Here is a 27,414-nt window from a genome sequence, read left to right as displayed (position 1 = left end):
CAGTCGCAGGAGAGTCGGCCCCCACGGCTCGTTCACAAGTACCTGGGGGGGAAGTGAATCCTAATTGCCAGGGGAAATGGGACAGCCTTACAGGGAGGTTTCTATTGTAGCCAAGGCAATTAAGTTGCCTGCTTTTATCTGAGCTTCTCCTTTGAAAAGAGACATTGTATTGAGCTTCTCAGTGAGCACCGGGATGGGACCGAGCCGTTAGCAGCTACATTCCACTGCAGTGCCAAAATGAGAGGTGTGTGTGAGAGCGAGAGAGAAAGAGAGAGAGGGTGGGGGTCTTGGGATTGTTGTTGGGACGCCACAGACTTGATGTCCCTGATTGCCTGAGCGTGTCGCGTCCCTTTGCTTAGTGAAAGAGACCTCCAGTTCTTCAGAGCTGTCAAGACCAATCTGCTTTGTGATCCCTTAGTTAAGTCTGTTTTGGCCGTGGGCTGTATGTTTGCTCTACAGTATTTCACCTCGGAGCAGTTAGCACAGAGTCTGAACTCACTTTACAGGCCAGTTGTTGCAGTGCACTGCTTGATCTTCTGCCTGAATTCTTATAGCTCTTTTTTTGAAGCCAGAGAACTGTTGAAATGATTGGATATATGCCTGCAGGGACTTGGCTTACTGTAACGAAGCCCGGACCAAAATCTGCCCAGCTCTTTACAGCTTTGAAAGAAGTAGATGGGGTGTGCTGAACCAGGATTGAGCTGGTACCAGGGGGGTCTCGGCACATCACGCCAGACAGTAAAACCAGGTTAAGAGAACAATGGAGAGCTAAGGAGGAGGAGATGAGACTGCGGTCTGTGAAGTCTTGCAGCCAAGCATTTACGACAGTCCTCTGCATGTCTGCTTCCCAGTGGAGTGGAAAGGAGGCCATGCAGGGCTGAAGGGGAGCCAAGCTGCGCTGGGCCAAGGCATGTGGAGGAAGCGGTGGGATCCAAGGAGAGGTGGGGGAAGACGCCCCATACCCTGAACACTACACTGTGAAAGAGAAACTGACAACCGCAAATTAATTCCAACTTTTCACTGAATCATCTCTTCATTTAGTTTCACTAATCCACTGCTCCCTTATTTTTCTCCCCCCTCCCTTTACTCCCTCTTCTATCAACCTCCTCCTGCACCCACGCAATCCTTTATTTTTTATTTTTTTCACCCCCTTCCAACTATTCAAACTCCTAAAGCTCCGGGACCCCCGGAACGAAAATTGCTGCAGTGTTGCATATCTTTTTCTTCCTCCTGCTCATCTACATTTAATTAAAACATCAGAGACAAAAGACAAGAGTTTAGGAGTGTGAACAGTGCTGATCTTTTGGGAACATATGGCATTGTAGTCCTCTGACCTACTTTTTCATTAGCTGGTATACCCTGCAGGAATTTTATATTACTTTTGGATAGATACTGTAGACAGAAGACTGATTAAGCTTTTAATGTGTTTGGAATAAAGTTGGGATTTTGACTTTTTCTGTAGAGAGCACCCTGCTGTTTGGCTGAAGCGTTGCTTTTGAGAAATAAAATGACTTTAAAAAAGATGAAGCGGGAAAAATGAATAATTCTCTCCAGATTTTTAGAAATCGGGATAATAAAACGCTGCATAATTTATTTATTTTTTACTGTAACATTAATCACCTTAGCAAAGAGGCAAACTGTGAAAATGTAAACAGAACAGACACCAGTAGGTTAATCTAACTCACTAAAAACAGATGACTGCCTTGTTTTTTGTTTGGTTTTTTTGGCTGAAATGTTGAAAAAATACCATGCTGGAAACGACTGAAGGCAGTTAACTGAAGGATGTACATTGTGGCTTTGTTGCCTGGCTGGGATTTGTGCTTGTGTGGCTGCACGGTGCCAATATATATGTCGGAAGCGTGTCTCTGTTGAATGCTTATGGCGGCCAAAGTGGTTCTTTAGACCTCTCTTACCACAGCCTGAGCCGTCTTCCTGCTCTTATGCTGCTCACTCAAGGAGAGGAGCTTGACGGTCCAGTGCCTCTCCCTGTGAATACCTATCATTGTCCCCCTGGTCCGAGGGAACTCTAGAGGCTGGCGTTGGACACGCTGGCTGGGGTTCAGGAACTCTGCAGGGCCAGAGATTAGCAAGGCATGGCAGGATCCCTGATAACTGACACCCTCCACGCAGGCATCTGAGCCCCTCTCCCATCCTGCTAAAGACTACAGCCACAAAGACGCCTTTCAGCGCTGGGCACGGTGGCGCTAATCCCCTAAGCACAAAGACCCGAGCCACCGATAGCATCTAAATAACTCCTCAGTAAATGTCATTTGCCTGAATTAGCTGTATAGTATCTCATGATGTTGGTGGATTGTGCTGCAGGGCGTGCAGAAATATTTGTGCCTGTTGTGATTTTTCTTGATGTGCTGTTGAGTGCTGGCGGTTTAATACGCCTTGCATACAGGTCGCCCACTGAGCTGGTTGGCCGCTGGCTGCTCGGCCCAGGGCTTTAGGTCAGTTTAGCTCTGCGGCTTTGTTTAAAAGCGTCCTTAGCATTCATGTGGCATCTAGGAGTCTTACTGTTGGCCCTCACTGACACAATAGCATTTTAACCCTTAAACAAGTGCGTCTGGATGGGGCATGCCCGTGTGGGTGAACACTTAACCTGCATACAGTCGATACCGCTGTAGATTTCTCATATGTGAAACGCCTGTGGGCATCGCTTCGACTGTGGGCTTATTTAGGTCACCGAACATGGTTAGATTGTCCTTGTAGTGCTGTTGTCATAAAATGGGTAAAGAAGTGGTGATGCCCCAGAGGAGATTGAGGGCTAACAGTGTAAAAAAAGAAGCTGCCCTTTTCTGCTATCGTTTACAACATCTGTAGTACAAGGAATTTGGGGAAGTATTAGGAAAGCAGCATTGTATTATGCACATATTTTAAGAAAATTTGGGAAATGCGCACTGAAGCGAAAGTCAGTCTGCTGAACCAGAAGGCTTCTGGGTAATGCTGCTGTATTTTATTGAAGCAACAAAATACAGCAGCCAGAGAAATCAGTCACTGGTGGATGTTTGAATATCAACACTCCCTTTCAAGTGAAAGCATGCTAGTAGGGTGGCTCGTTGAAGATGGAAAGATTATTGATTTTTCTCAGCAAAAATGTATTAACCTTAATTGACCTTTGACCTCAGGCGAGGCGTCTTCTCCACAGTTGCCATAGAAACGCCTGTTGAAAGATGAATGAGGGATGTTTTGAGTGCTACGCATTGTTCACCTTTATTGCTACCACACACAAACCACCACCTCCTTCTCGTCTTTTCTTGCAGAATCTACATATATGATGTATTTATGTGGACATTTATCACCGGTGGTTCGCCGGTAGGAGGATCTTTTCCATCTCTTGGTAATGCCGCTCACATCCCATCCTTGTCAAAAGCTCTCAACCCATTGCAAGGGCATGTCTGGGTCTCTGTTAGACAAGACCTTCAGCTGCACGGGGCTGCGGATCAATACATGCCATCGAAATGAAGAATAAAAACAAACAGGCTGTGTGTACAAGTCTACAAGGGTTGAACGATCCCTATCCTGGTGGTTTTGTTCTCCTCCCCTGCTGTCCCACTGGTCCTGGATCTGTTTCAGAATATGAAAGGAGGCGGTGGCCCGTCCCGCCTGGCTTTATTTCAATAGGACTGACACCTGAGAACTAGACTGGGGCTGTATTAGCCCCTGTAGGCTGGCTTCTGGGGTTAGCCCAGATGGAAAGATGGATCAATCTGAGGTGGGTAGGTTTGAGAGCTGAATTTAAGCATGCACATGCTCCTGTGTTTACTGTGTAATTTGATCCATTATTGTTTGGCATTTGCTGGTAAAGCATGGCTGTTTTTCTGCTGGGAAAGATCATTTTGGTAGCAGCAGGCAATTTAAAAGGCCAGGCAGGGCTCAGTTACTGAAGCTCACCCAGCCTCTGAAGCCTGAGAAAAATCATTAAATCACTAAGTCTGGAGGCAGCGGTCATCATTGATGTGAAAAGAGGCAGAGCTGCTCTCTGGGCTACTGATGCAAGGGGTGGGGAGCGAGCCAGCTGGTGATGATGCTCGAGAGCAAGAGTTTCCTTTTCACCTTTGAAAAGCTGGCTGAGATGTAATAGACATCCTTTCTTTGAAGATGCGTAAAGACAGGGGGAGTGGAACCAGAGTTTAACTGGGGACAGTGCGGTTCACTGTACACCGCCTTCAACGAACTCTACCCAGACTTCATCCAAGGTCACGTAAGGCTGCATACATGTGCTGCATTGTCCCTGTAACAGGTCCTCCCCTCAGGCTGTGAGTGCTGGCAGAGACCAAAAAACCCTCCTGCTGTCTGTCTTTCTTTACTTAATCCTCTTATAAATAGGCCACTGTGTCTATTTTACAGGCAATAAAGCAATGTGTTCACAGGGTGAGCAGAGGGGCATGGGGTCTCCCATGGTGGCAAAAGGTCTGGTCTTAAAGAGTCTTCAAAATGGATATCCATGCATGTCTCACTTTTTGGATCTGCTATCTGTTATGTAGCTTTTGCTTCTTTCTTTTTCCATCTTCCTGTGGTGTTCACACTGAGCCAAGATGAACCCAAAACAGTGGGGAGAATATAAATGTGGAGACGGAGCCAGTGAAGAGGAAAAAAATGGATTTATGTTTCAGTGCTTGTGGGGGCTTTCAGTATGTAGTCAGTGCACCTTTTTATAGATTGTTCCTTTGAGGCTGAGAGAACTCAAGAGAGGAAGATGTGTTGACCTGAAACACCCCCCACCCCCCCTCCTCCTCCCATCAACCACCCCTTGAAAGCATTACCCAGAAGCCCTCTGGTTCAGCCCACGAGACCACTCCTGTTGTTACTGCCGAGGTTTATGCCGCCAGCAAAGATCAACTGTGAATCCATTGCAGCCATTCAGTTTTGTAGGAAATGGATGAAGGATGAATAGATAGCTTTATGTTTACACCTGGATTGATTTATTTTGTCCTGCTTTCCATTTAGGCGCTCAGGGGGCTTCTGTGCCAGGAGGCTTCACGCTGTTATAACAGTGTTTCTGTACAATGCTTTTATATTTTTGTACTTTTGATAGAGGTACAATGACAAAGAAAGGGGCGAGACTATGGTACGCCACATGCTATACCAGGAGAGCGCCTGAAAAACATACAAAATATTCTGGTTGCCTCAAAAACGAACAAAATAAATCAAGAGGAGAAAGTAGAAGCGAGCAGGCTGAAACCACCTCTTTATTGTGCCGTTAAGTCTGTGTTGACATTGAGCCCATGGTTAACATTCTTGTTTTCTTTCCTTCTCTCCTTATGTCTGCTTGGACATGACTGATGTTGGCATTTCCATCAAAGGTAAGCTTAAATATATTCCTATATTTCCACTACTTTTTTTTGCACTGCAACCCAAACACATTGACTTTGTGGTCATGGGAAATGGCCAGCTGATTGCTTCCCAGCAGAACTTGGATCAGTAGGATTCCCATACTCTTGAATAGAAGTACCGACTTTGTTTACTTGCAAATTATATGAGTTTGTCCATCATGAGTTTTTTCATATGAGTTAATGATTAGGCTGATTAAAACCCTAATTAGATGTGTGTCATTTGATTGGGAATAAAAGATGGACTCAGCCATCATAATGTCACCCAGTGGTTAGTGAAGGCCTAATTTGAAGCCTTGAGCTGAGCGACTTGGCTGAACTTGGGGTGATTAAGGAATACAAACAACATGTTTACATGGTAACAACTTGCCAATTGCAAGGTAACCCCGCCTTAAAGTATACCCACATATTTTAATCTCCTATTTAATTGTAATGCTAACTAGGGCTGGGCCATATTATACCGTTCACGGTAATACCGGTATAATGTTAGGCAACGATAGGAAAATGAAATATCGCGATAGAATATGAGTAAAACGCACATGCGCAGTGCCTTTGTTTTCATACGCACATGGCCGATTGTTGAGTGAAACAGATGAACCAGAATTGGTTTGTAAAAATGGTGCAACTTCAGTGATGTGGAACTGGTTTGGTGTTTGTCCGTCAGATACACAACAAAGCACATTTTTTTGCAGAACATGCAAGCGGCCGTTGTTATTGTCGTATTTGTCGGACTAAGATGCTCTTAAATCTGGGAGTAATCTGGGTCCTAAACTCCGTATCCTTCTGGTCAAACGAACACTGCAGCATCACTGAGAGTTAAAAACTGTCTAAATTCTTTCATCTTTAATAAAACGATCAGCATTGCTGCTTTACCAGGTGTAACTATGAAGTTTAACTTCCAGGCATCCATGAAAATAAAATTTATTACATTTAACGGAGTTAGAAGTTAGCAGGAAGCTAGTGGAAGTTAGCTCGCTAGTTTCGCTAGTTACCTAAGCATGATATAGCATGTTCTGACTGAGAGATTTCTGAAAAAATTCAAACGTACAGCTCTGCTATCACTTCCAACATAAATGAAGACAGGAAACTAAACAGCAGTGACGTTTGTAGGGTTACTGAAGTTGGGCTAATTGGTATATAATGATGTGCTACGTGATCGCTAGCGACACAGCTATGTTAGCATAACATAAACAGTGAAGCTGGAGGACGAACACTAACACTTTTCCACTTATAAAAGTTAACGTTAAGGTTCCTGATAGTTAGAGACAAATGCAATCGCATGGCAGGGTGCTGTAAACGGACCAAACTTCAGTCAGGAGAACAACTGAGATAATCCATCCACAATACGAGGTTAGTCATTAATATACTGCAACAACATGGGAATAGAGCAGCTGCCAGAGAATTCAACATTAATGAATCAATGGTACAGAAGTGGAGGAAGCAAGAAGAATGAGTTTAATAAAGTTTGATTTATCTGACTGCTTTGTTTCGCTTAATGTGCCTTATAATCCCGTGCACCTTATGGTCCGAAAAATACGTACTGCACACTGCAGTTTAATGTTGCAAAGCACCTCTTTTTAACTTCAGTGGATATTATACATGGTTATGCTCAGTATATGTCAGCCCATTTCTACTGGAAATGCCTTTTGGTTAAACTTTCAGCAAGGAATTTGCATTTGCACTGTTACATTTTTATAAAGCTTTAATGTACATAAAAACCAGCTTCTTGTTTAAGTGAAAATAAATGGAAGGTTGTCTTTTTGCGCTAGTAAGGTTGTGGAGTTGTATTTTGTCTCGCATCAATTATATCGTCGGTTAAATCGTTATCGCAAATTTTCAAATATATATCGTGATAAATATTTTTGGCCATATCGCCCTGCTCTAATGCTAACCATAATTTACCAAATGAACAACATGATGAATTCAGTAAGAGATGAAGCTAGTGCTAAAGTGTTTATTAGATAACAGGAATCTGATAGATGGGTTTCCCTTTAAGCCTGGATTATACTCTGATATGGACACAGACAGCTGCAGATCTGACGGCTGAGTAGCCATTCCTGTTTTCCTTCTTTGAAGTTGGGTAAAACTCAATTATGCAAATTGATATTTAATTCCCCCTTTTTTTTTCTTTTTTGTAGGAAGGTTCAGTAAACACTCAAAAATTAAAGTTTTCTGGCACTTATTTCATGGTTCAGGCTTTAAGACCTGTAAATCTTATGTATACAGTAGTCTGTTGATTTTAGGCAGTGTTGCTGGACTTACAGAGTTGATGTTGACTAAAGAAAACTGGATTAAAAAAACAAAACAATAACTAATCTCAGGGTGACTCAGTGGATAAGTGCATAAAACATGAGTGCCAGTGCCCTGAGCAGTAAGTCCTCAGCTGGACGCCCTGCATGTTCTTCATTTATTCTCTTCCCTCATATTTCCTGACTCTCCCCCACTTTACTGTACATAAAGAGGAAGAACATGCCTAAAAATGTAGCAAGTAAAAAGAAAGAATTAAGAAAATAAAAACGAAACATTCAACTTTAAAAAAAAAAAGTTCTGCAAATGACTCAACCTAGTAGGTTTATATGCCAAAATATTCTCAACTGGGTAAATAAGATGACACAATAACAAGTCACTTGTCAATGCGAAACAAAGCAATTACAGACATGAGAGGCAGCAACATTTTATATGCAAATGAAGTGTCTGTATTGATGCTGGGGGTGAATCTGTCCTTGGTTTTGATTCTGGGCTTTCTGAAGACACTTTCTGACAATCTGTTCCATCTGTGATCTTCCCTTCAGCTAACTCAAATCATTGTTTATGTGTCTTTGCTCAGAAGTTGTTGATTTGTTATTCATCAGTTAGCACCTCCGCTAATAAGACTTGTAAAGAATTCTTCAGAGTCTTATTTCTAGCAGCTACATGTCTAATCATTAAAAAGAGCTGTTTTTCTTTGCACTGTGGAGTGTAGCTTAACTCTTTCTGCCTTGGATGTAATTTCTCTCATATTTAAGACCTGCTTCCAGAACAAAAAGACTAGATGTGAATGTGAAGTTAGTGAGGGGGATTCTTGGAAAAACCCAGAAAGTTTGCAACATGTTTTTACGATTAAGTGAGGAAAATCATTCATCCGTTCTCTTCCGCTTATCCTCGTCAGAGTCCCAACTCCGGGTGGTGGACCCCATCCCAGCTATCATAGGGCGAGAGACGGGGTACACCCTGGCTATTACAGAAAGACAGACAACCATTTGCGTTCACACCTATGACCAATTTAGAATCGCCAATTAACCGAACCACACTAACTGCATGTGTTCTGGTCAGGAAAACCATTCAAACCTATATTACACATGGACAGGGCACTTTTTCTCTTCCATGATGTCAGACTGTCGCTGTTAAAAAGGGGTCAGAATGCACTTAGGTGGCCGATAATATATCTGGGCAGTTCGCCCAGCTCAGTCTGTATGTGGAGAAACTCAAAACTCCACTATAGTACAAACTGTCTCCTCTGTAAAAGGAAATGAAAACAGACTAAAGAGGCCAAGGAAACAAAATGATCCAAATGCACTGATGTGTCAACGATTATGGGATAGACGGTGGTCTCCCAGGAAGTCAGGAGAACGCAGACAGGAAGCGGCATTGTCCAATCGCGCTTAAAGACGAGACGAGCTCTGACAGAAAGACAAGGGAGGGCTCCGGCTTCTCACACAGGTAATTGGCTGTCGGCACGGGAGACAGCGCAGCGTGACACCAGATTCTTTATTCCTCTCACACACAAACTCTCTCCCTTCCTCTTCCTCTTCTCTTCCGCCCTTCTTCACCTTTGAGAGAAGTGCCTATAACAACAGCTGCTGCCCCGCACCCAGTTAGTATTCACACACAGCCAAGCAGGCCAATTAGGGGCCTTATAGCATATAATTGCGTGTCTGAGACTTACTCCAGTGTGTGCGTGTGTGTGTCTCTCTGAAGGTGTCATTTCGTTACGTCTCAGGGGGTCGCGCCACCTCCTGCAGCGAGGTGTCTTTCCCCAGAGTGTGAGTGACAGTTCACTCGGAGGGAGGCCATTGTGGCAGTCAGGCCTGACTGGTTTCTAATGCTGTTTACATTTAGGGCAAGAAGAAACCAGTATGTTATCTTTGTGTGTGTGTGTCTGTGTGAGTGTGTGTGTCTACTAAAGACTCCACAACACACTCATTCCATAAGTGGTGGGAAAGTTAACTTTTATGTTTCAAGTTAATGGACCTGAGTCTTTATTTTCATGTTTTAATAAAAATTTAAAAACCAATAAAGTGCTCCATGCTGACCTTGATGACTTTCACAGTTTTGTTGTGGTTTTAGAGAAACTCCCCCCCCCCCCCCCCCTCCACCCTCCCTCCTGCTTCTACACCCTCCACCTTCCTACGTGATATATTTCAGCAGCTCTTGCAATTTCCTCATTTTCTTTTTGTGTAGTAGGATTTGTGAGCAAATTCTGTCTCTTTAATATACGGGAAATGATATAGAGAGGAGTGCTTCCTGTACTCAGGAGGCAAACACGTCTCTCCATTATGAGAGGAGAGAGAGCTGTGGATTAGATTTCTTGTCGGAGACATTAGACTACAGGGCTTCCCTCACATATTATTTGGATATTCTTACTTAAGTAAAGTGGCTGCATAAACCATTAGATATCTAAATTAAGCTCAGCACAAATCCTTCACTAATACCATTAAAAGCAGGCACTAATGCTTTTAGATTCGGAGCTCTCGCATATTTCACATTAACTGTATTAATTTTTCAACTGAGTAAAACACAGGACACAGATTACTGTGGGAATTTAATTCTGCCCTTAAAAGCATCAACTGATAGCTGGCAGCGACAGACTACTTTCAGATTTGGGAAATGAAAAAGCAAATGTGATGTATTTATAGCGAGTGACTCAGATGATTTTTCTTCGCTCTCGTCTGAAAACGGAGTTGTGAATCCCTGCTGAGCCTGGAAGGAACTCGCGTTGGCCGGTCGGGATCTCGGTCTGTAACTCCACACACTGGTATCCTCATCAGACGTGAGCCTTGAGGAGAAACTGTACATCTAGCTGAGAGCACGCTGTCCATTTGATCCCCGGGGCGCTACCCTGAATCATCCCAGAAAACCGCCAGCGTCCTAACCACGACCCAACAGGCAGACTGGAAAAGCTTAAAGGCAAACACTTCCATTTTTGTTTTGTCTGTTTCTCTTGAGGTCGATTCATCCTTCTCGCTCTCTCTAGAGCTTTGGCTCCCTCACTTCCTGTCTCGATCAATCTTTTTTTTTCCCGCCAGTGTCAGTACACTCACTCAACATTAACATTTGTAGAACAGATGTAGCGATGGATGCCAGCTGCAGTTCTCAATTCTGCTCCGAGGGCTTCTTAAGGGAGTCCTGCACCTCTGCAGCAGACAGATGGAAACCTTGTCTGTTGTTTGTACGTTTTTTTTCTCTCAGTTTGTTGATAGCTTTCTATAAACCCTTTGCTGACAGAATGGCGCCTTTTAAGCTGTTTGAGCTGAGAGGTCGTACGTTGGTCCAATCGGCTCCGTCGTCTGAGGCCCTTTGTGTCTTTGTGTTGCCGCTTATCGGTCACGCTTATCCCAAAGGAAGTCTGACTTCCTGTCATATCTTAGATCTTTGCTTAAAGATCGCCGTGTCTAGATGCCTATCAACAGGTGCGGTACCTGGACAAACACTGCACACAGTCGCGACGCCGAGAGATTAAACATTTCATTTCCTGTCCCCGCACCCTTAATCTGCAGTGCGTACGAGGCAGTGAGCCTAGAGTGATCTGGTTTTGGTTGATACACAGCGCCTTATTTTTTGCGTGCCAGCAGTGGGAACACAGAGCTGTTCTTTTTCTTAACGCAGAGGTGTGAAGGGCGAGTGCTGAGCTGTTGAGTTGTTCGCTGAAATAACAATCACCTGAACTGTGTTCAGCTCAACCTGAGTGGGAGGAAACATGACAAGTGGCTTGTGTTGCCAAGTAACACAGTCAGTTAGCGGCTGTGTGACGCTCCGTACTAATGGTGGCTGTAAGTGCTTGAATAAAGCTACCGTGCTGGGCGACAAGACATCTAGAGCGCTCGTATCCAGGATTCGCTGTATTTTTGGAAAATTGCAGTAATTTATTCTTCGGTTTGATTCATGTGCTGCTCTCCTCGGTGTTTACATCATGAGCAGCACACACCTGAGTGCCTGTTAATGATTTCAGCTAAATGGTACATAGATTATACAAAGACCTGCTACACTGGAAATTCATTCAAACTGTCTGGCAGTGAAGGACACGTTAACCGTTTGCTTTTGTCGCTCACATTTCTTCTGCCGTCTGTATTGAAATGCTGTCTATGCAAATGAAAACGTTGACATTGCCTTTAAATTCAAAGCGAGCCTCGCTGGGGGTCTGCTGGATCCTGCCCCATTCCTCTGTTATTCAAATAATCAGAGTCATTGCAAATGTCACGGCCCCCCTTTGGCTCCTACAAAGTCGTCACAGGAGATTTGAAAGTGGCACTTATAGCCGAGTGTCCTTTAGAGGCACTCCACTGTATATGAAACCTAACAAAAGAGCCTCTCTGAATGTTTTTCTTAAACTCGCTGCATACAAAGATGTGCACTGGTGATGCATTCAGTCTCGCATAACTTATTATGTGATCGTTCTTTGGAGGTAGATAGAAATCTGCTTCCTTGTCCCAATCTGAATTCTTTTTGTCTGTATTATAAGATAAACTCCAATTTGAATTGTTAAATAAACAACTGAATGTTTGCACCAGCCATGAAGTGGAGTACTGGTGAACTGGTGATGTATTTTCTTTAGCACAGGACCTTATAAACAAATGCTCTCTAAGCCACAGTTGAAATGGATTCTGCGACCAGGTGTGATCTGCAGTAAAATGTCGTTTGCATCCAGACTTAAGATGGTCTCACCGTGTGTGTGTAGAAGAAAAAAAGCCTGAGCAGCCATAAGAAACAAAGATTTAGTGCACCAGTGGGTTTTTCTAACCCCCCTGCACTCCTCCTCTTCGTGGCGGTGCAAGCAGACCGCCTGCCAGCATCCAAACATGATGTCACAGAGTGGCTTGCTTAATTAAAAGATTATACAACCTAATTATTATAATTTAGGCTGCAGATGCATGAAGAACACTGGGCTCAATGCTGGAACAACAGACTCACGAGCTCTTTGCAACTCGTAATGGGATTCTTTTGATGTCAGATTTTATTAAGATGACACACGTTCTCATTAAGTGTACCATTAGTTCCTTGTTTACTGTGTGTGCTTTTAGCTCGACTTCTTTCCTCTCTGTCCCGGTTGCGTGGTTTCAATTAGTGAGGCAGAGGAAGGTGAAAACACTGTGTTTTTGTGTTGTTGCTGCTTATGCATAACTACGTTAGTCGTTGTTGTATTGCAGCGATCTGTTGTTATGGGGTATTTTTGAGATTTTTGAAATTGTTAGTCTGAAAAAATTAGATTAAGTTCAGATTAGCTGTGTTATCTCGTGCACGTCAGCATTTACAATGTTGGATTTGTAGAAATACTTCTGGGATCAGTGTTGAAAATAAAGCGAAAGCATCTTTGCGCACTCGTAAAGACTTGCATTAAAAGTTCCTGCTGTAGTGTTTGCTGAGTCAACATATTTCTAAAAAAGCACCTTCTCGCACCCATGTGGTCCAGAGTCACAGAGGCTTTTCTTACAGCACGAGAAACGCCAGTTACTGTACTTACAGTAGACGTCTGTCCAGGAAGGTTGTGGCTAATTAATTTGTGGTGACTGCACTAATCCCGCTCTGGAGCGCCAGCCAAGCTCTGCCAGGAAACCTACACCACAGAAGCTGACTGGCAACTAGCTGGAAACAGCCTAGTTGCCAGGTTTGTTTGATTCCCTCCTGCCAGCATCAACATCTCTGTGTGTGTGTGAAGGAAAGCAAAGAAAGGAAGATCCAGAGAAGCCCATGGGCCATCCATGTCCTAAATCTGTTTTTGTGAATGAAATAAGAAAGGTAGACACACACTCTTTCCTCTCTCTGCTTCACTCAGGCATGTGAGTCCACGTGCTAGAACCAAAAAACCCACGAGGATAATACAGATAGCCTTTTTCCAGAAGTATCCAGGAAGCTTTTAAAATACAGTTCTGAAGGTCAGTGGCAAATGTGCTGTAATAGTGTGATGGAGAGAGACAGCAAAACAAAACAGGAGAGAAACGGAGGTTTAATGGAGTAGTTATTGTCCTCTGGAGCCTCATTGAGCGACTGGAAGAATCCGACTCTTAAAACTGGGCATGCTCATTCATCCATCTATCATTAAGAGTTCCTTCATTTCGTCTCTGCAGTTCCCCTCATTAGATCACGTAACTGAGGCTGCCATGACAGAAGAATCTAATTTCAAACCTTTTTTATTTTTTTATTTTAATTGTCATGCTTAGCATATTAGCAGTTGGACGTCGTAGCGGAATCTGAAATTGAATTGACCTAGAATGAAATCGTCAATCGTCAAGGGGACTGGGTTATATCCTCACATAATCTCCGGTCCTCCTCGAAGCGAGATAGAGTAATGACTATAGCAGACTCTGTGCTCTCGCCTTTATGAAGCCAAAAGTCCCCAAAGACTCCAGCCATAATATACACTGTCAGCAGATTGATGGAAAACAAGCGTTCAGGCCCTCATCTTCTCTTTTTTTAGCACGAAAGCCTTCTTATCTCAGCTCGCTCTCATCGGCGCTGGGGCGTCTGCCAGCGTACCGAAGAGCGCCACCACCACATTCCTGGCTGGCACGGATGTCTGGACATAGCCGAGGTGCAGGCATCAGCCAGAGCCGCCTGCAGAGGACGGGGCTGGCACAGGCAGTCGAGAACTCGGCGCCCATCTGCTGCTGGAGCCAGCAAGGGGAGCCATCGTTTATTACGACTGATGTGAAAAGCAGCTCCTGTCAATCTGGAGACATATTGTGTTGTTCCTGCACTATATAAGATTTCTGCACCAAGTCTGCATGTTTGGCTTTGGCCTGTATAGTCGGGGTATTTTTATTTTTTCTTTCCCCTCTTCTCTGTTTTTAATCCGCCGAGGTTATCCTTCATCACAGATCACATTTCAGAAGACGGAGACTTGGAAAGAGCATCCCACTTCTTCAAACTCTGTTTTATCTCCTATCTGTCACATCACTCTGCAGCATCCACAGGCCTGCAGAGCCAGATTTAACCATGAAGCCAGCTTCAGTTCTCAAACTCCCACCTAAACAGCAGGCTCTTTTTGTCTGCAACGTCTATCAGACCTGCGTGTTTAGCCTGGCTGCAAAGTGCCGAGCTCCTCTGTTCAGCTGTGACTTAATCTTCCATCTTTGGCTCATACTTCAGGAAAAATATTGACGGTGACCCCAGATGTTTGACATTACCGTTGCTTTGTGTTTCGCTTGATAACTCTGTGGTGATGTTGCCCATGACCCCTGCAGGATAGTTTGAGCACTTATTGCGTAAACCGTTAGCGGTAGGCTTTCACATGCTCGCGTGGAGAGCCTTTTGTTGTGTTTCTGTACTTAAAGTAAAGTAGAAAAATTCCAGCCCGTTTCAAGTTTTCTTTTAAAAGTGTTCTTACTGGATTACCGCCGCGTTTTTCAGGACCAAAGAGACAAAAACGGCCCAACCTACTTTGCCTGAGCAAAGCCTAATCCGTCTTAATCTAATAATTGCTCCCATATTTTCTGTCTCCTAAGAGCACAGCTGCAGGGGACGGCTGTGGCTCCAGGTCGCTGTGCACCATGGGTAATAACACCCAAGGTCGCTTTCATGGTCACGACGAGATCTGTGAACTGTCTGAAAGGTTTTTCCCCGTCGTCATCATGTGGGCGTTGCAGACAGATTGTTTAAAATCTTATCACAGCTCGTTCTTTTCTTCCCCTCCGTCTCTGCTGGCTCGCGCTCTGTCCTCGGTAACGTGTGGGTTACGCAGAGATGCATTAGGCCGCCTGTGTTTCAACAGCCCGCCTTTTATGAGTGGGTGTTGAAAATTGGTGAGAGCTGGCTGTGCTCAGATGTCTCTATTTTAGATGCAGCATGACAGTTATGAAGCCGGGTGTCGAGGGATGAAGTCGAGGGGGGCGATGAGCGACGTGGCACACATCATCTTTGAAAGGCTTCTTTGCATACTGGAGCTGCATCTGCCATAAAGCAAACCGATCAGTCTCAGTCTGCGGCTGTTTACACGTCCTATGATAACGAGGAATCGCTTTACAACGTTATACTGTGGTAATACTTAAATAACCTCAGCAGTGGAGTGGGAAGAAGACAGGCCTTTGAATTTCAACACTTTGTTTTAGTCCTAGAACTAAACTGTACTGAATATGCAGTGCTGTGCAAAGCTAGCCATCATTTCTTCATGTTTTGCTAGGAAAATAATAATAAGGGCAGTAAATAAGCGTGTAAGGCAAAAATAGAGTTGTTATGACCTTCAACACAGCCTGAACTTTTTGCACAGCTTTCTTATAATTAAAGTAGTCTTCAGGAATAGTTTAAGGCTTCCTAAAGGTTTTTGAATGTTAGTTGCATTTTCTTGTGTCCTGTCAAGATGATCCAACACTGTTTCAATCATGACAACATCCGTTACATGTGGCTTGTTTCAAAATGGCTTGTAAATTCAGGTATACTTCTTTGTGTGTTTGTATTTTATGTATAAGTGGTTGCAACGTTGGGCACTAGCAATAAAGGTCAAAGCCAACCTCGATACTTGCATGTCCCTAGTATATTATTGGGAAGTTTGAAAATGATCCATCAAAAAAAAAAAATTGTGGGTAATATAACATTTTTATTGATTTTTCACATTCGGTGTGACCTTGATCGTGACCTGACTTTTACCAAAATGAAATCAGCTCGAGCTGTTATTGGTATCTACTATCACACGAAATTTTAAATGGTATCTTGGAGGCTAGACTGCTAACAGATAGACAGACAAACAAACAGAACCAATTCCCCTTCCAGGGGAGAATTGGGCTGCTTGGAAGCAAAATACAACAAAATGAGGTCTGGCTCAAGATTTTTGCACAGACACAGATAATTTTTCCTACTTAAACCATGATTAGGTTTCTTTTTGCAAATGGAGCTCCGCATGATGCCCCAAACTAGTCCGCATCCTCCGTCCCAGTCTGAATTGTGCTTCGGGCCTCCTGGTATGACTATAATGAGGCAGTGATGCTGTGTGGCCTATTAAAACACTGTTGGGAGTAATGTTTGGGTGGGGCATAGCCAACACTTTGATGCTGCTGACCGCCTCCCAGTGTGCTTATTAAGAGATTTATGGCTCATGCACCCCCCTCTCTCCTGTTCACACTGCCATTTGAGTGTTGTTTTTTGTCTCTCCTGTCATGGATACCATATGGAGTACTTCATTTGAAAGAGCGAGCTGTGTTGGCAAGCAGCGGCTCGTTAGAAGTGATGAGAGAGCTTTTCATTGCTGCATAGGAGAGGTGACATACTTCTGTCAAGCCCTCTTTTTTTCTCTAAGACAAATTAATTTCTGTCATCTGGAATAATTTGGTGAAAAAATATTCGAGAGTTTTCAAAATGGGAATCAGTTCAGAAGCTTCTTTTTTTTCCTCTTTCTCCTTTTTTTTTTATATAATGGAAGGAGTGAACCAAGTCTACCTGGCGAGGTTGCATCCCGGTTGCCATGCCAGTGTTGCCTGGTAATAAGTTGGGGAGGAGGGGGGGGGGTTCTTTGTGTAGTTGGTGCCGTGCTCGCTCCCTGCCGTCAGCGACGAGATGGAGTGAAACACACACGAACCGATAGGGATCTCAACGAGGTTTCTTATAATGAGCCCTCTCTTTGCACACGAGCAAGCCGCTTTGCAGAGAGAGACCCTTTCCACAGGGCAATTACCCGGTACAATAATGGCAGCGATTGAATTTAGGTAGCGCGCGTGCATATGAGTGTCACCGGTAAAAGGGCAGGCTGGCTTGGCTGCTTGAAGATGGTTTTCAATTAAAGGAGATGAATAAACGCAGGAAAGCGCTGTGCTGATGTGCACCTCGCAGAGAATAAAACACTACCTGGGGTCAGTTTTGTGGATTTAGTGGAAAGAGTCAGCAGGATGTTATCCTTTTGTATTACTTTGATTCATCTTGACTTGATGGAGTTTGGGAGCCTCTGTAATGACTGGGGTTGAACACTGAAAGCTGCCTTTTAAGAGGCTCCGATATCATTTAAGAAAACGTGATCACTCTGAGGTTTGTGTTCACGTTGAGAGAAACATTATGGAAAAGTAAACTGCTTAACTTGTATTTAAATCGGCTTTATCTGCAGGGTCCAGTTAATCAGATGTTTTTTGTCACTTCACAGCAGATCTTGAATATATTTCTTGTGCTTGTTGACCTTTTTTGTGTCCTCGTTTCTGGATTTTTCTGCAATAAATAAATCCGGGACATTGACACCCAGTTAAGCGTGCATATCTGTCACTCGCGTTTCAGTGAGCTGACAGGGAAGTCGTACCTGGTCTGACTCGATCTTGTTTATCTTCACTCCTGTCGAGTTCAAAAAGGCAACCTGACCTCTTCGTTTGGCGCCGTTTCTGTTCCGTGTACGGGCGATCGCTCTGCGTCGTTCACGCTGGAGAAGACGAAACTGTTGCTGACAGACAGAAATGTTAAAATATTGGCCAAGAAATCAAAATCACTGAAGCTGAAATTTCCTGGATCACCGCAAACAAAACGCCGATATTTGTCCGTGATCAACATTTTCCAACCCTGCGATGCATGACTGAGACGTACTGGGAATTTAAACTGTCACGATATAAGTCACAAGATATTAATCACCCTCCCTTACCTGTTTCGTGCTCTCTCTTCCCTTTTTTCCACAGCACTTATTAATAAACCATAAAGTCAGTTTTTAGGGAAGATCTTCTGCCAGCCGGTTTTAAGTCAGGCAGCCAGTGGAAAACTGAAAAACACACACCCACACACACATAGACACAAATCTAGTAATTTGTTGACGGGCATTGAAAGTTCTGTCAGTGGGCGTCAGAGCTTCCCATGACTTTGCCACTTATTCTCCTTTCCATTTGATCGTTCTGACATCTCAGTCCACCCAACCGAGGATGAAGCTATCACACTTTTCCATCTGAGGTTTTACTACAGCTTGTAAAAACACACTTGCCTGGACTCTGATAGATGGTTATCAGCATGTGTGATCCCAGCATGCCAGTCATTAATGAGGTCACCTGAGATTTCTTAAAGATCAGATTTTTCTCCCAAGTATTTTGCTTATGCTCAGGAAAAGTCGACTTTTATCATTTGGTGCCGTTTAAACGGTGTTTAGGTTCAAGCCCAGAGGCTCTTTCCAGATACTGTGTGCAGGTTTCTGTTTTGTGTTTGCCACACTCTGCATCTGTCTTTCTTCTCATAACCGTGAGGAACATCTTCTTCCTTTGCTCTGTTTGACATACAGCCTAATAGGAAAGCTAATCTTGTTAGTTTATCACTCCAGTGAAGCAGTAGGAATCTGCAGCAGCTGCTAAATTTCAGAGCAAATAAGGTATGGTCCTCTCCCCACTGCTGGCATGCATGTCTGGCTGGTTTAATGGATTGCTGTAGGTTTGTATTCATAACCCCAGCTTGAAGATGAGGACAGTCATCCACCTCTGATTTTGATTCTGTTTTTTTGTTTTTTTGTTTTTTTGTCCTGTAAAAATGACCCCGTGTGGAGCATCGCCATATTTACTCGTGTAGCCATGGCAGGGCTGCGGGGACTGAACCTACTAAAGTGGATGCTTTTAAAGAGGGAGTAGTTGCATCAGCGTGCCATCTTTTGCATCCTGAAAAATTGATGACATCTTTTTCCAGTCTGTGCTTGTTGCAGTGCTGCTTGTCTTACCTCCTGACTGACATTGACTGAATAAGATGTTAAACCTACTTTCAGATCGTATGTGAACTTTTGGAGTCATGAATTATTAATCAGACGGAGTCTTATTTTTATTTCCCCCCCTTTTTTTGGTGTACTCTTTTGAAGTTTCACTGTTTGTTGTCGGCGTGTGCTGCTTGAGCTGGGAGGGCTGATGTTATCAGCAGTCTTGCAGGTCTTATCCGTAATTGGGTTATGTAGATATTGCGATTTGGGAGAGGATGGAGTAATGAAAATGGAGTGATCACGTTAGATAGTGCCGTTTTCATGGGTTATGGACTCTTTGTTACCAAGTGGCGCTTTAAATTAGTTACTCGTAGTGTAAAGAAGTGCGAGCATTGGGCACACCTGGTGCTCTGCTCTCTGCAAAGGATGCTCAAATATTGCAAAATTTATAATCACAGGAGGTTTTTTTCTTTTCAATATTTAGACCACAATTATTGCCATGGCAACCCAACTTTGAAGCTCTAATGCATTTGTGTGTGTCCAGTTTTATTATTTGACCAAAGCCTCTGTCAACCTACAAAAAAACCTATTATTATTATACATTAGATTAGATTAGATTAGATAGAACTTTATTAATCCCTCGGGTGGGTTCCTCTGGGAAATTCGATTTCCAAAAAAAGCACAGCACCGACAGAAGTTACAGAGTTACAGAATAATATATATATATATATATATATATATATATATATATATATATATATATATATATATATATATATATATATATATATATATATATATATATATATATATATAATACACACACACACACACACACATATATATATATATATATATATATATATATATATATATATATATATATATATATATATATATATATATATATATATACATACACAGAGACAATATAAATAAAATATACAAAGGGGATAAATAGAATAAATAGGAATAAAAATAAAAATACAAGTGAATTGCACATTTCAAGTATTGAGTCTATTGCACCGTTGACTATTTACAAAAGTATTGCACAAAAGGTATTGCACAGTGAGGTGAAGAGGCACTACAGCTTAGTTGTTCCCCCCTCCTTTGTCCTCCTGTTTCCCCTCCCTCTCCCCTCCAGAGAGGAGTTAAACAGTCTGATGGCGTGTGGGACAAAGGAGTTTTTAAGTCTGTTAGTTCTTGTCTTTGGGAGAAGCAACCTGTCACTGAACAGACTCTTCTGGTTGTTTATGGCCGTGTGCAGAGGATGTCTGGCATTGTCCATAATGTCCATCAGTTTCTTTAATGTCCTTTTCTCTGCCACTGTCACCAGAGTGTCCAGCTTCATGCCGACCACAGAGCTAGCCCTCCTGATCAGTTTCTCCAGCCTGGATGAGTCCCTCTTTGCTGTGCTGCTCCCCCAGCACACCACAGCATAGAAAAGTACTCCAGCAACCACCGACTGGTAAAACATCCTCAGGAGCTTCCTGCAGATGTTAAAAGACCTCAGCCTCCTGAGGAAGTACAGTCGGCTTTGGGCTTTTTTATACAGGTGCTCTGTGTTGCATGACCAGTCCAGTTTATTGTCCACCCACAGCCCAAGGTACTTGTACTTGTTGACCACCTCCACCTCCTCCCCCTCTATCTGAACTGGTTGTGGACCTCCCGAAGTCCACAACCAGTTCCTTAGTCTTTGAGGTGTTGAGTTGCAGGTGGTTTGTGTGACTCCATGCGACAAAGTTCCTCACCAGACTTCTGTACTCCTCTTCCTGATCATCCCAGATACACCCCATGATGGCTGTGTCGTCTGCAAACTTCTGAATGTGGCATAATTCAGAGTTGTAGCAGAAGTCAGAGGTGTACAGGGTGAAGAGAAGAGGGGACAGCACAGTTCCCTGTGGTGCTCCTGTGCTGCTGACCACTGTGTCAGACGTGATGTCCTTCAGCCTGACGTACTGTGGTCTGTCGGTGAGGTAGTCGGAGATCCAAGCCACCAGGCAGGGGTCCACCTCCATCCTGTTCAGTTTTTCTTGAAGCATACAGGGCCGGATGGTATTAAAGGCACTGGAAAAGTCAAGAAACAGGATCCTGACCGTGCCTTTTCCCCCATCCAGGTGTGAGTGGGCTCTGTGTAGGAGGTACAGGATGGCATCCGACACCCGCCTTGTATGCAAACTGTAGTGGGTCCTGGGCATGTTGTACCTGTGGTCGGAGGAGGTTGAGGAAGAGCCGCTCTAGAGTCTTCATAAGATGTGACGTCAGTGATGTGACATGTGATTACAAATAAAGTTTATTTATGTACACAGCCCTTCTCTGCCTTAGTCCCCTGCTTGAAACCTAAGAGACTACCATAGCAGAGCTCATGCACAGCTTTCAGCCTCCAGAAGAAGTCATACTATATGTACTAAATTCTATAAAGTAAAGTGAATCTGAGTCTTAAAAGCTTTGTAAACTGTCAGCGGCAGCCTTTGACTGTGCTTTTCTTGAGTGCCTTTTTTTTATCTTTTGAGGTTTTTTCATACTGTTCCCCTTCATGCTGAACTCTGCTGTCACTCCTTTTCCTGTTCAGGCCAGTTCTTAAACATTCAGTGTCACCGTCAGGCTGCGCACACATTTGATTGATTTATTTGAAGACTGCACACATGCGTGCCCACACTCCTTCGCTCTGCGTAGTCAAATGCACAAACAGACACAAACATGGCACCATTTATTTCATTTCAAACGTGGTGAAAGAAAGAGGAGAGTCAAAAACATCTGGGACTCCAACGCTGTGCTTAAAGGAAATGAGTGCGCATAAATAAGGATGGGAAAGAAAAGCATAATTAAAATACTTTAAATACTAAATAATTCATCACCTGCTGATCACCTTTGTTTACCTTTTTAATTTTTTGACATTTCTGAGGACATAATAACCTCACTGTATATTTTAATAGCAAACAGGCTGAATTACAGAACCTTTAACGTCTTAAATATTTATCAGTGTTTTGCTTGGATACAGCGTATCAGCTGCAGTTGAATGTTTGAGACTCTGCGATATGCGTGTCACTTTAAGGATTGAGATTAATGTCTAATGTCAAACGCTCCAATCACTGTCTCACGCGCCGTCAGCAGCACTCATTTCTGCGACTCCAAGGCTCCTTGTTCTGCTGTCCTGTCATTTGCAAACATTTCAGCGCAGCTGTCTCGCTTTGACACGGTCCACTGAGAAGCTGTTAAACCGCACACATATGGGGCTATTCGAGCTCCCACAGTGGGTGTGTGTCTGGTGCCACGTATTTGTGGCTCCTGTGTGTGTCTCTCTTTAACCTCATGGAGCCTCGGGCTCGTGTGTCATCCTTGGATGTCGTCACCCTGCAGAGGCATGTTTGGGGAAACTTTCAGAGATAACATTGTGGTGTGTGTGATGGCCTGGTGGAAACACACAGTGCTCATCGCAGGTTTTTTCACTGATAACATCTCTGATGCTGCTCATCTCAAAGAATTCATTTTTCTTTTTGAATGCAGAAATGTGAAATCTTGTTTGTATTCATTAGATTGTGTTATTAGAACACTGATTTTGCCCACACATCCTCCGTCTGCATCTTGCATCTGTTCTTGAAAACTGAATCGGCTCGGCCAGCCCTGCCTGTCAGTGGCAGCAAACAAAGTTGGGAGAGACAGAAAGAAAGGAGGCGGTGAGTTTCAGATGAACCTATTATGGTGGGTTCTGGCTGTCAGGCTGACTTAAAGGCGACTCCCGCCTGACAGCCATGACAGCCGTGCCAGGCTTAATGGGGTCGGCAGTGCAGTGAGCTGAAGAGGCGAATCCCCGTGTGCAGATATTTCACCCTCTCAGCAGTTTCCTGCTATATCTTTAACCCAGTTTCTGTCTCGTCCGACTTATTTCCAGATACGTCAGTTGAATTCTGAGGAATTGTTTTGAAATGTGTCAAAAACACCCATGTGCTGTGATTGACGTGAAATATTAACAGGGCTGCAAGTTTTTTGGGCTGCTGATCGGTATCGAAGCCGAGGCGTATTTTTGTGGATGCGGGCTGAAAGATATTTCACTGTTTTAATGGCTTTCTAGCTTAAAAAAAAAAGTATTTGAATAGTAGAAACTTTAGGTATCAGTTTTTCAACACTGTTTACGCTTCTCATATGTCAGGACATGCAGAATTTGTTTCACTCATACACTGCAGCTCCTGAACTCCGAGGTTTTCCAGTCATATGGCAACGCAAATGCGTGACACGTGTGATCTCGATGTGATGACAGAGCACCAAATATTCATCCAGTGTTTGTGAGTGAATGTCACGTGTGCTGCTGATCAGGCAGCTCCTTCAGCTGAAGCACACAGAGCGTTTCCAGTAAGGCGAACATGTGTGAAGGGGACCGTTTCCTTCTGTGTGATTCATATGAGAAAGAATTTCGTTGAAAACATCCCGGCTTGTTTGTACAGAAATTGCACACATTTTGGGAAACATATCCCAAACTATTTTTCAGAAATTGAACAGAGTTCGTGAGTGAAAAGAACTTTTATTAATGAGCAAGTTTTAAAATGAAAACTTGAGTATAAAATGTAGTTTTTTGTTCAAACGAGCGGTCTAAACCAAAATAACACACTAATGCGTCATTAATGGATATATTGGTTTGTTAAAACTTTGCTAATTGCATCTTGACCAAAAGACGGTGGTGCGTTGTTTACTTGCAGGTTTGCTACCGTGTGACGTTCCTTCTCACTCCTTCTGATGGCACATTGCTAGTCGCAGCATTCTTTGTGTTGAATGTTTTTTGTCATAAGAACAGTCCCGTCCTGTGTTCCTCAGTCTCACTCTCTTTGCCTTTTATCTGCAACTCTCCCTTTCAACTGCTCTCTCTTTGAAGGGCCCTCAGTCTGAGTTTGGATAGCATTTACCCTGCTTATCTATCCCAAATGCCACACAGCGAATATCCGAGCATTCCTCTTTTCTGCAGCCCTCTTGTGACTCACTGAAAAGCGTGACCTAAATTATCTGTGTCGATCTGGCCAGACTGATACAACTTCAGTGAAATTTGGGTTCCTGAGTGAGTAAAGTGAAGGTAAAAGACAAGAACATGGATGGCAGTTGTGATGCTTTGTGTGCATGACTGTGTTTATACTGTTTGTGCACGTGTGCCCTTGAAGTCTGCTCTTCTGCGCCAGTTTAGAGAAGCAGGATTGGAGCGCGCTTGATAGATGTAGGTCAGGGCACCTTCTCTGTTTGTTCAGTACAGTAAACTTGGCAGACTCGCGCGCCTCACTCTACCCACCTCACTCTCACGTCTGTCACTCCGTGGAATGTGAAAACGCCTTATCTGTCTGCGCCGCATCTGCCGGGACTTTTTCCGGAAGTTGTTCCCTCTGCGTCTGCGTGGTTCTAAACTCACAAACTCGCGCTGTTTGTCAGCGAGCATCTCAAATGAAACCATCAACCGCGTGCCTCCGCCAAAGCTCGTAACATTGCTGCGCAGAGGAGGTTCGGTGTGATGGAAGCTGGCATGCTACCTCGCACCCCAGCTGTAGGCTTGGCACGGAGGCGGAAGGCTGTCTGCGAGCATAGATTGTCTGAGGTGGATGGCGAGGATGACTTCGCTGGTGTTTCCAGCCCATCTGCTACCTTTTATCCCAGTTTTGCACAGATGGAACAAATTCTCAGTCCCACAGGAGAATTGCTGGAGACCATTTGCTTATACAGACGAGGAGTTGTTACAACCCTTTGTGCAATAAATCATGGGGAACCTTCATGGTAGAGCTCGTTTCAGAGGCTGTGGGAAATGATTTATTAACTATGTCAAAATATTATTAATTGTTAATCAGTGAAAAAGAAGAAATCATACATTTCAGAAGCTGAAAGAAATACAATAAAAGTATTTTTGCTCAATAATATTTTTTTGCCTGAATAATAGTATAAGAGCGTGACTTCTTATGATTATTATGTCTGGCATGAAGTCACGAGGAAAAAACTGAAAAGTAGATGTGATCATATATCAAAAACTGAGTGAAAATTATGCAGAAGCTGGTCATGGAGGAATGATTCGAGATAAAGTAAAAGCCAATCATCGGGCCTTTGGTGTCTTTGCTAGAACCGATGAAGTCGTCTATATAAAAATAGATTCCCCAAAGAAGAATAAAAAAACAAGAGTCTATTCAAATGGAAAATGACAAAATGAAAGCATACAGTCATTGAGCCCTCCATTCTTAGCTATTTTAACCAGCTGATAAAGGTGTAGCCAGAGCCGAGGTTTTACTGGCGACCGAAAAGGTTTATACGATGGTCTCAAATATTCAGTTGTTTTTCTCTGGATTTTAAAGAAGTACTGCTTCAATTTATTTGATGTCAGTGTTGAGAGCTGTTGCTTAGCATTTCTACGAGTAATCTTTTCTCTGATCTTCTGCGGTGCCGTGACCTTGTCAGAGTCGGCACGCTTGAGCCTTGGAGAGACAAGTTTATTTTCCAGCGTGCTTTGCACAACCTTCCTAGCAATTGAAGGCTATTTGCCCACCTTTCATGTAACATTTAGATGGAATTTTCTGATTTCGGTCTTGCTGATGCAAATAAAAGTCCATGACTTAAGCTGACACACTGTTTTCTTTGAAATGCTGTAAGTAATATTTGTGGCCATATAAGGCAATCTGATTTACACTGAACCTGAACCTTACTGCAGGCTCACCAGAATGGAAGTCTTGTTTGACCATCCTTTCTAACTCGCTGTGTCTTTTCCCGCCTACCTGCCTGTCAGCGCTAACCACCTGCAGGACAGGAGCAGTGGCATGTTAGAGGGTCAAAGATGGGAGCATTTCATTGGCTCATTATCAACATCTTCCTTGATTTAACTTTATTGAAAGATCTACCTTTTTTTTCCAGCCAGACACAGGCAGACACACACGCCGTCACACAGGTGTAGGTATGGTTAATCAACTCTGGTGGTGGACCGTTACTTATCATAACAAACCCCAGACAGGCAGGATAACATTGTGTTATACGGGGCTCATGAGGGCCTGCCTCGACAACCTTTGCAGATGGCTATTGATAAGTGTTTCATTATGGTGGTTGTTCAAACTAGTAGGCAGCTGCTGAGTTTAAATCAGGTGCACTCTGATAATGTCATCTGTATGTTTACACTTGCCAACAATAAAGAGTGTAGTTTGTCATAAAAAAAACATATTAGTGAACCGAGATTTACAGTATAAACAAAACTGAATTGAATGAGAGGAAAAAAATACTTCCCATGATGTTGGTACTCTGAGGTAGACACAATAGTCTGGTAAGGATATGCATGACTGTATTTAAATGAGGGTAGAAACTACCAGCTGTGGGACACAAGTTTCGTGATCTGAATCTGTATAAAGTCATAAAATATTATGTAGTATCAGTGTGTTCTTTTTAACTTGACTGACTGTACTGTCAAAAAGTTTTGTCTACACATAGTACATAACAATCAACTTAGCAAAAAACATTTTTAGGCACTTTGTTACTAGCAGCAGTTACAAAAACACTTAATCTTTCTTTTTTGGGTTTAATCTGTGACAAATGCTGGTCAGCTATTGGCTGAAAAGTGTGCATATGTCAACAACGGTGTGCAGTATGTCCTTAAAAAAAATGTGAGGAAGCTGGACAAGCAGAGGACACAAGAAGCTGTAGCAGATCTAAACAAATGTTTGTATCTTTAGGCATTTTGTTACTAACTGGATGTTACAAAAACACTTAATTTGAAGAAATAATTTCAGGAAAGTGGGTGACCTACAGATGTCTGCAGCAGATGAACAGCATCTGGAAGTAATGTTGTTTCAGGACATGAGATATCAGTCTGGCCCTTTAGTGTTGGTCCATCTACTGCAGCCACATCAGGAATGGCGTCAGTGGGAGGGTGGCTGTGAAGAAACCACTGAATAGCCTGTTGTATGATGAATTACAAAGAAATGGACTAAAAATCAGAGGCAAACAGGTCTTATGAAGTGATGAATCCAAATTTCACATATGCTTCACAACAGTATACAAACAGTGGGTCGGCTTTGTCTTCTGTTTCCTCCGTCTGTTTGGCAGAGACTTTTGTGATTTGTGCTACAACGGTACTTTCACGTTTAACTGAGAGCACGAAACAAAACTGAACGGACCGATAATCTTCTGAGACGTGGATTAGTAGAGCATAAAACATGTCTCACACACAAATCTTGTCCGCAGCACCACGAGGGACAATAAAAGATTCAACTGTACGTGAGGCTGTGTCTTTGTGTGCGAAGCACATCACGTCTAATT

General features: G+C 43.3%; 1 protein-coding gene across 2 annotated transcripts in view; it reads left to right on the top strand.

Annotated features, from left to right (window-relative positions):
* The window catches only part of ptk7b (protein tyrosine kinase 7b), a 76,855-nt gene that overhangs the window by 26,155 nt on the left and 23,286 nt on the right, over window positions 1-27,414 (top strand). Inside the window, exon 1 of one of the 2 annotated variants that reach the window (XM_080869570.1) lies at window positions 778-941. The exons of the other annotated variant lie outside the window; for it this stretch is intronic. Within the exon in view, the coding sequence (XP_080725696.1) occupies window positions 911-941 (31 nt within the window). The 5' untranslated portion in view covers window positions 778-910. Of the gene's footprint in view, window positions 1-777; window positions 942-27,414 lie in introns of those variants that run through there. 2 annotated transcript variants of the gene reach the window in all.

This window comes from Rhamphochromis sp. 'chilingali' (genome assembly GCF_963969265.1).
Source record: "Rhamphochromis sp. 'chilingali' genome assembly, chromosome: 20".
Taxonomy (NCBI): Eukaryota; Metazoa; Chordata; class Actinopteri; order Cichliformes; family Cichlidae; genus Rhamphochromis; species Rhamphochromis sp. 'chilingali'.
Note: the sequence above shows the minus strand (reverse complement) of the source record. Positions and strands in the feature narration are given on the sequence as shown.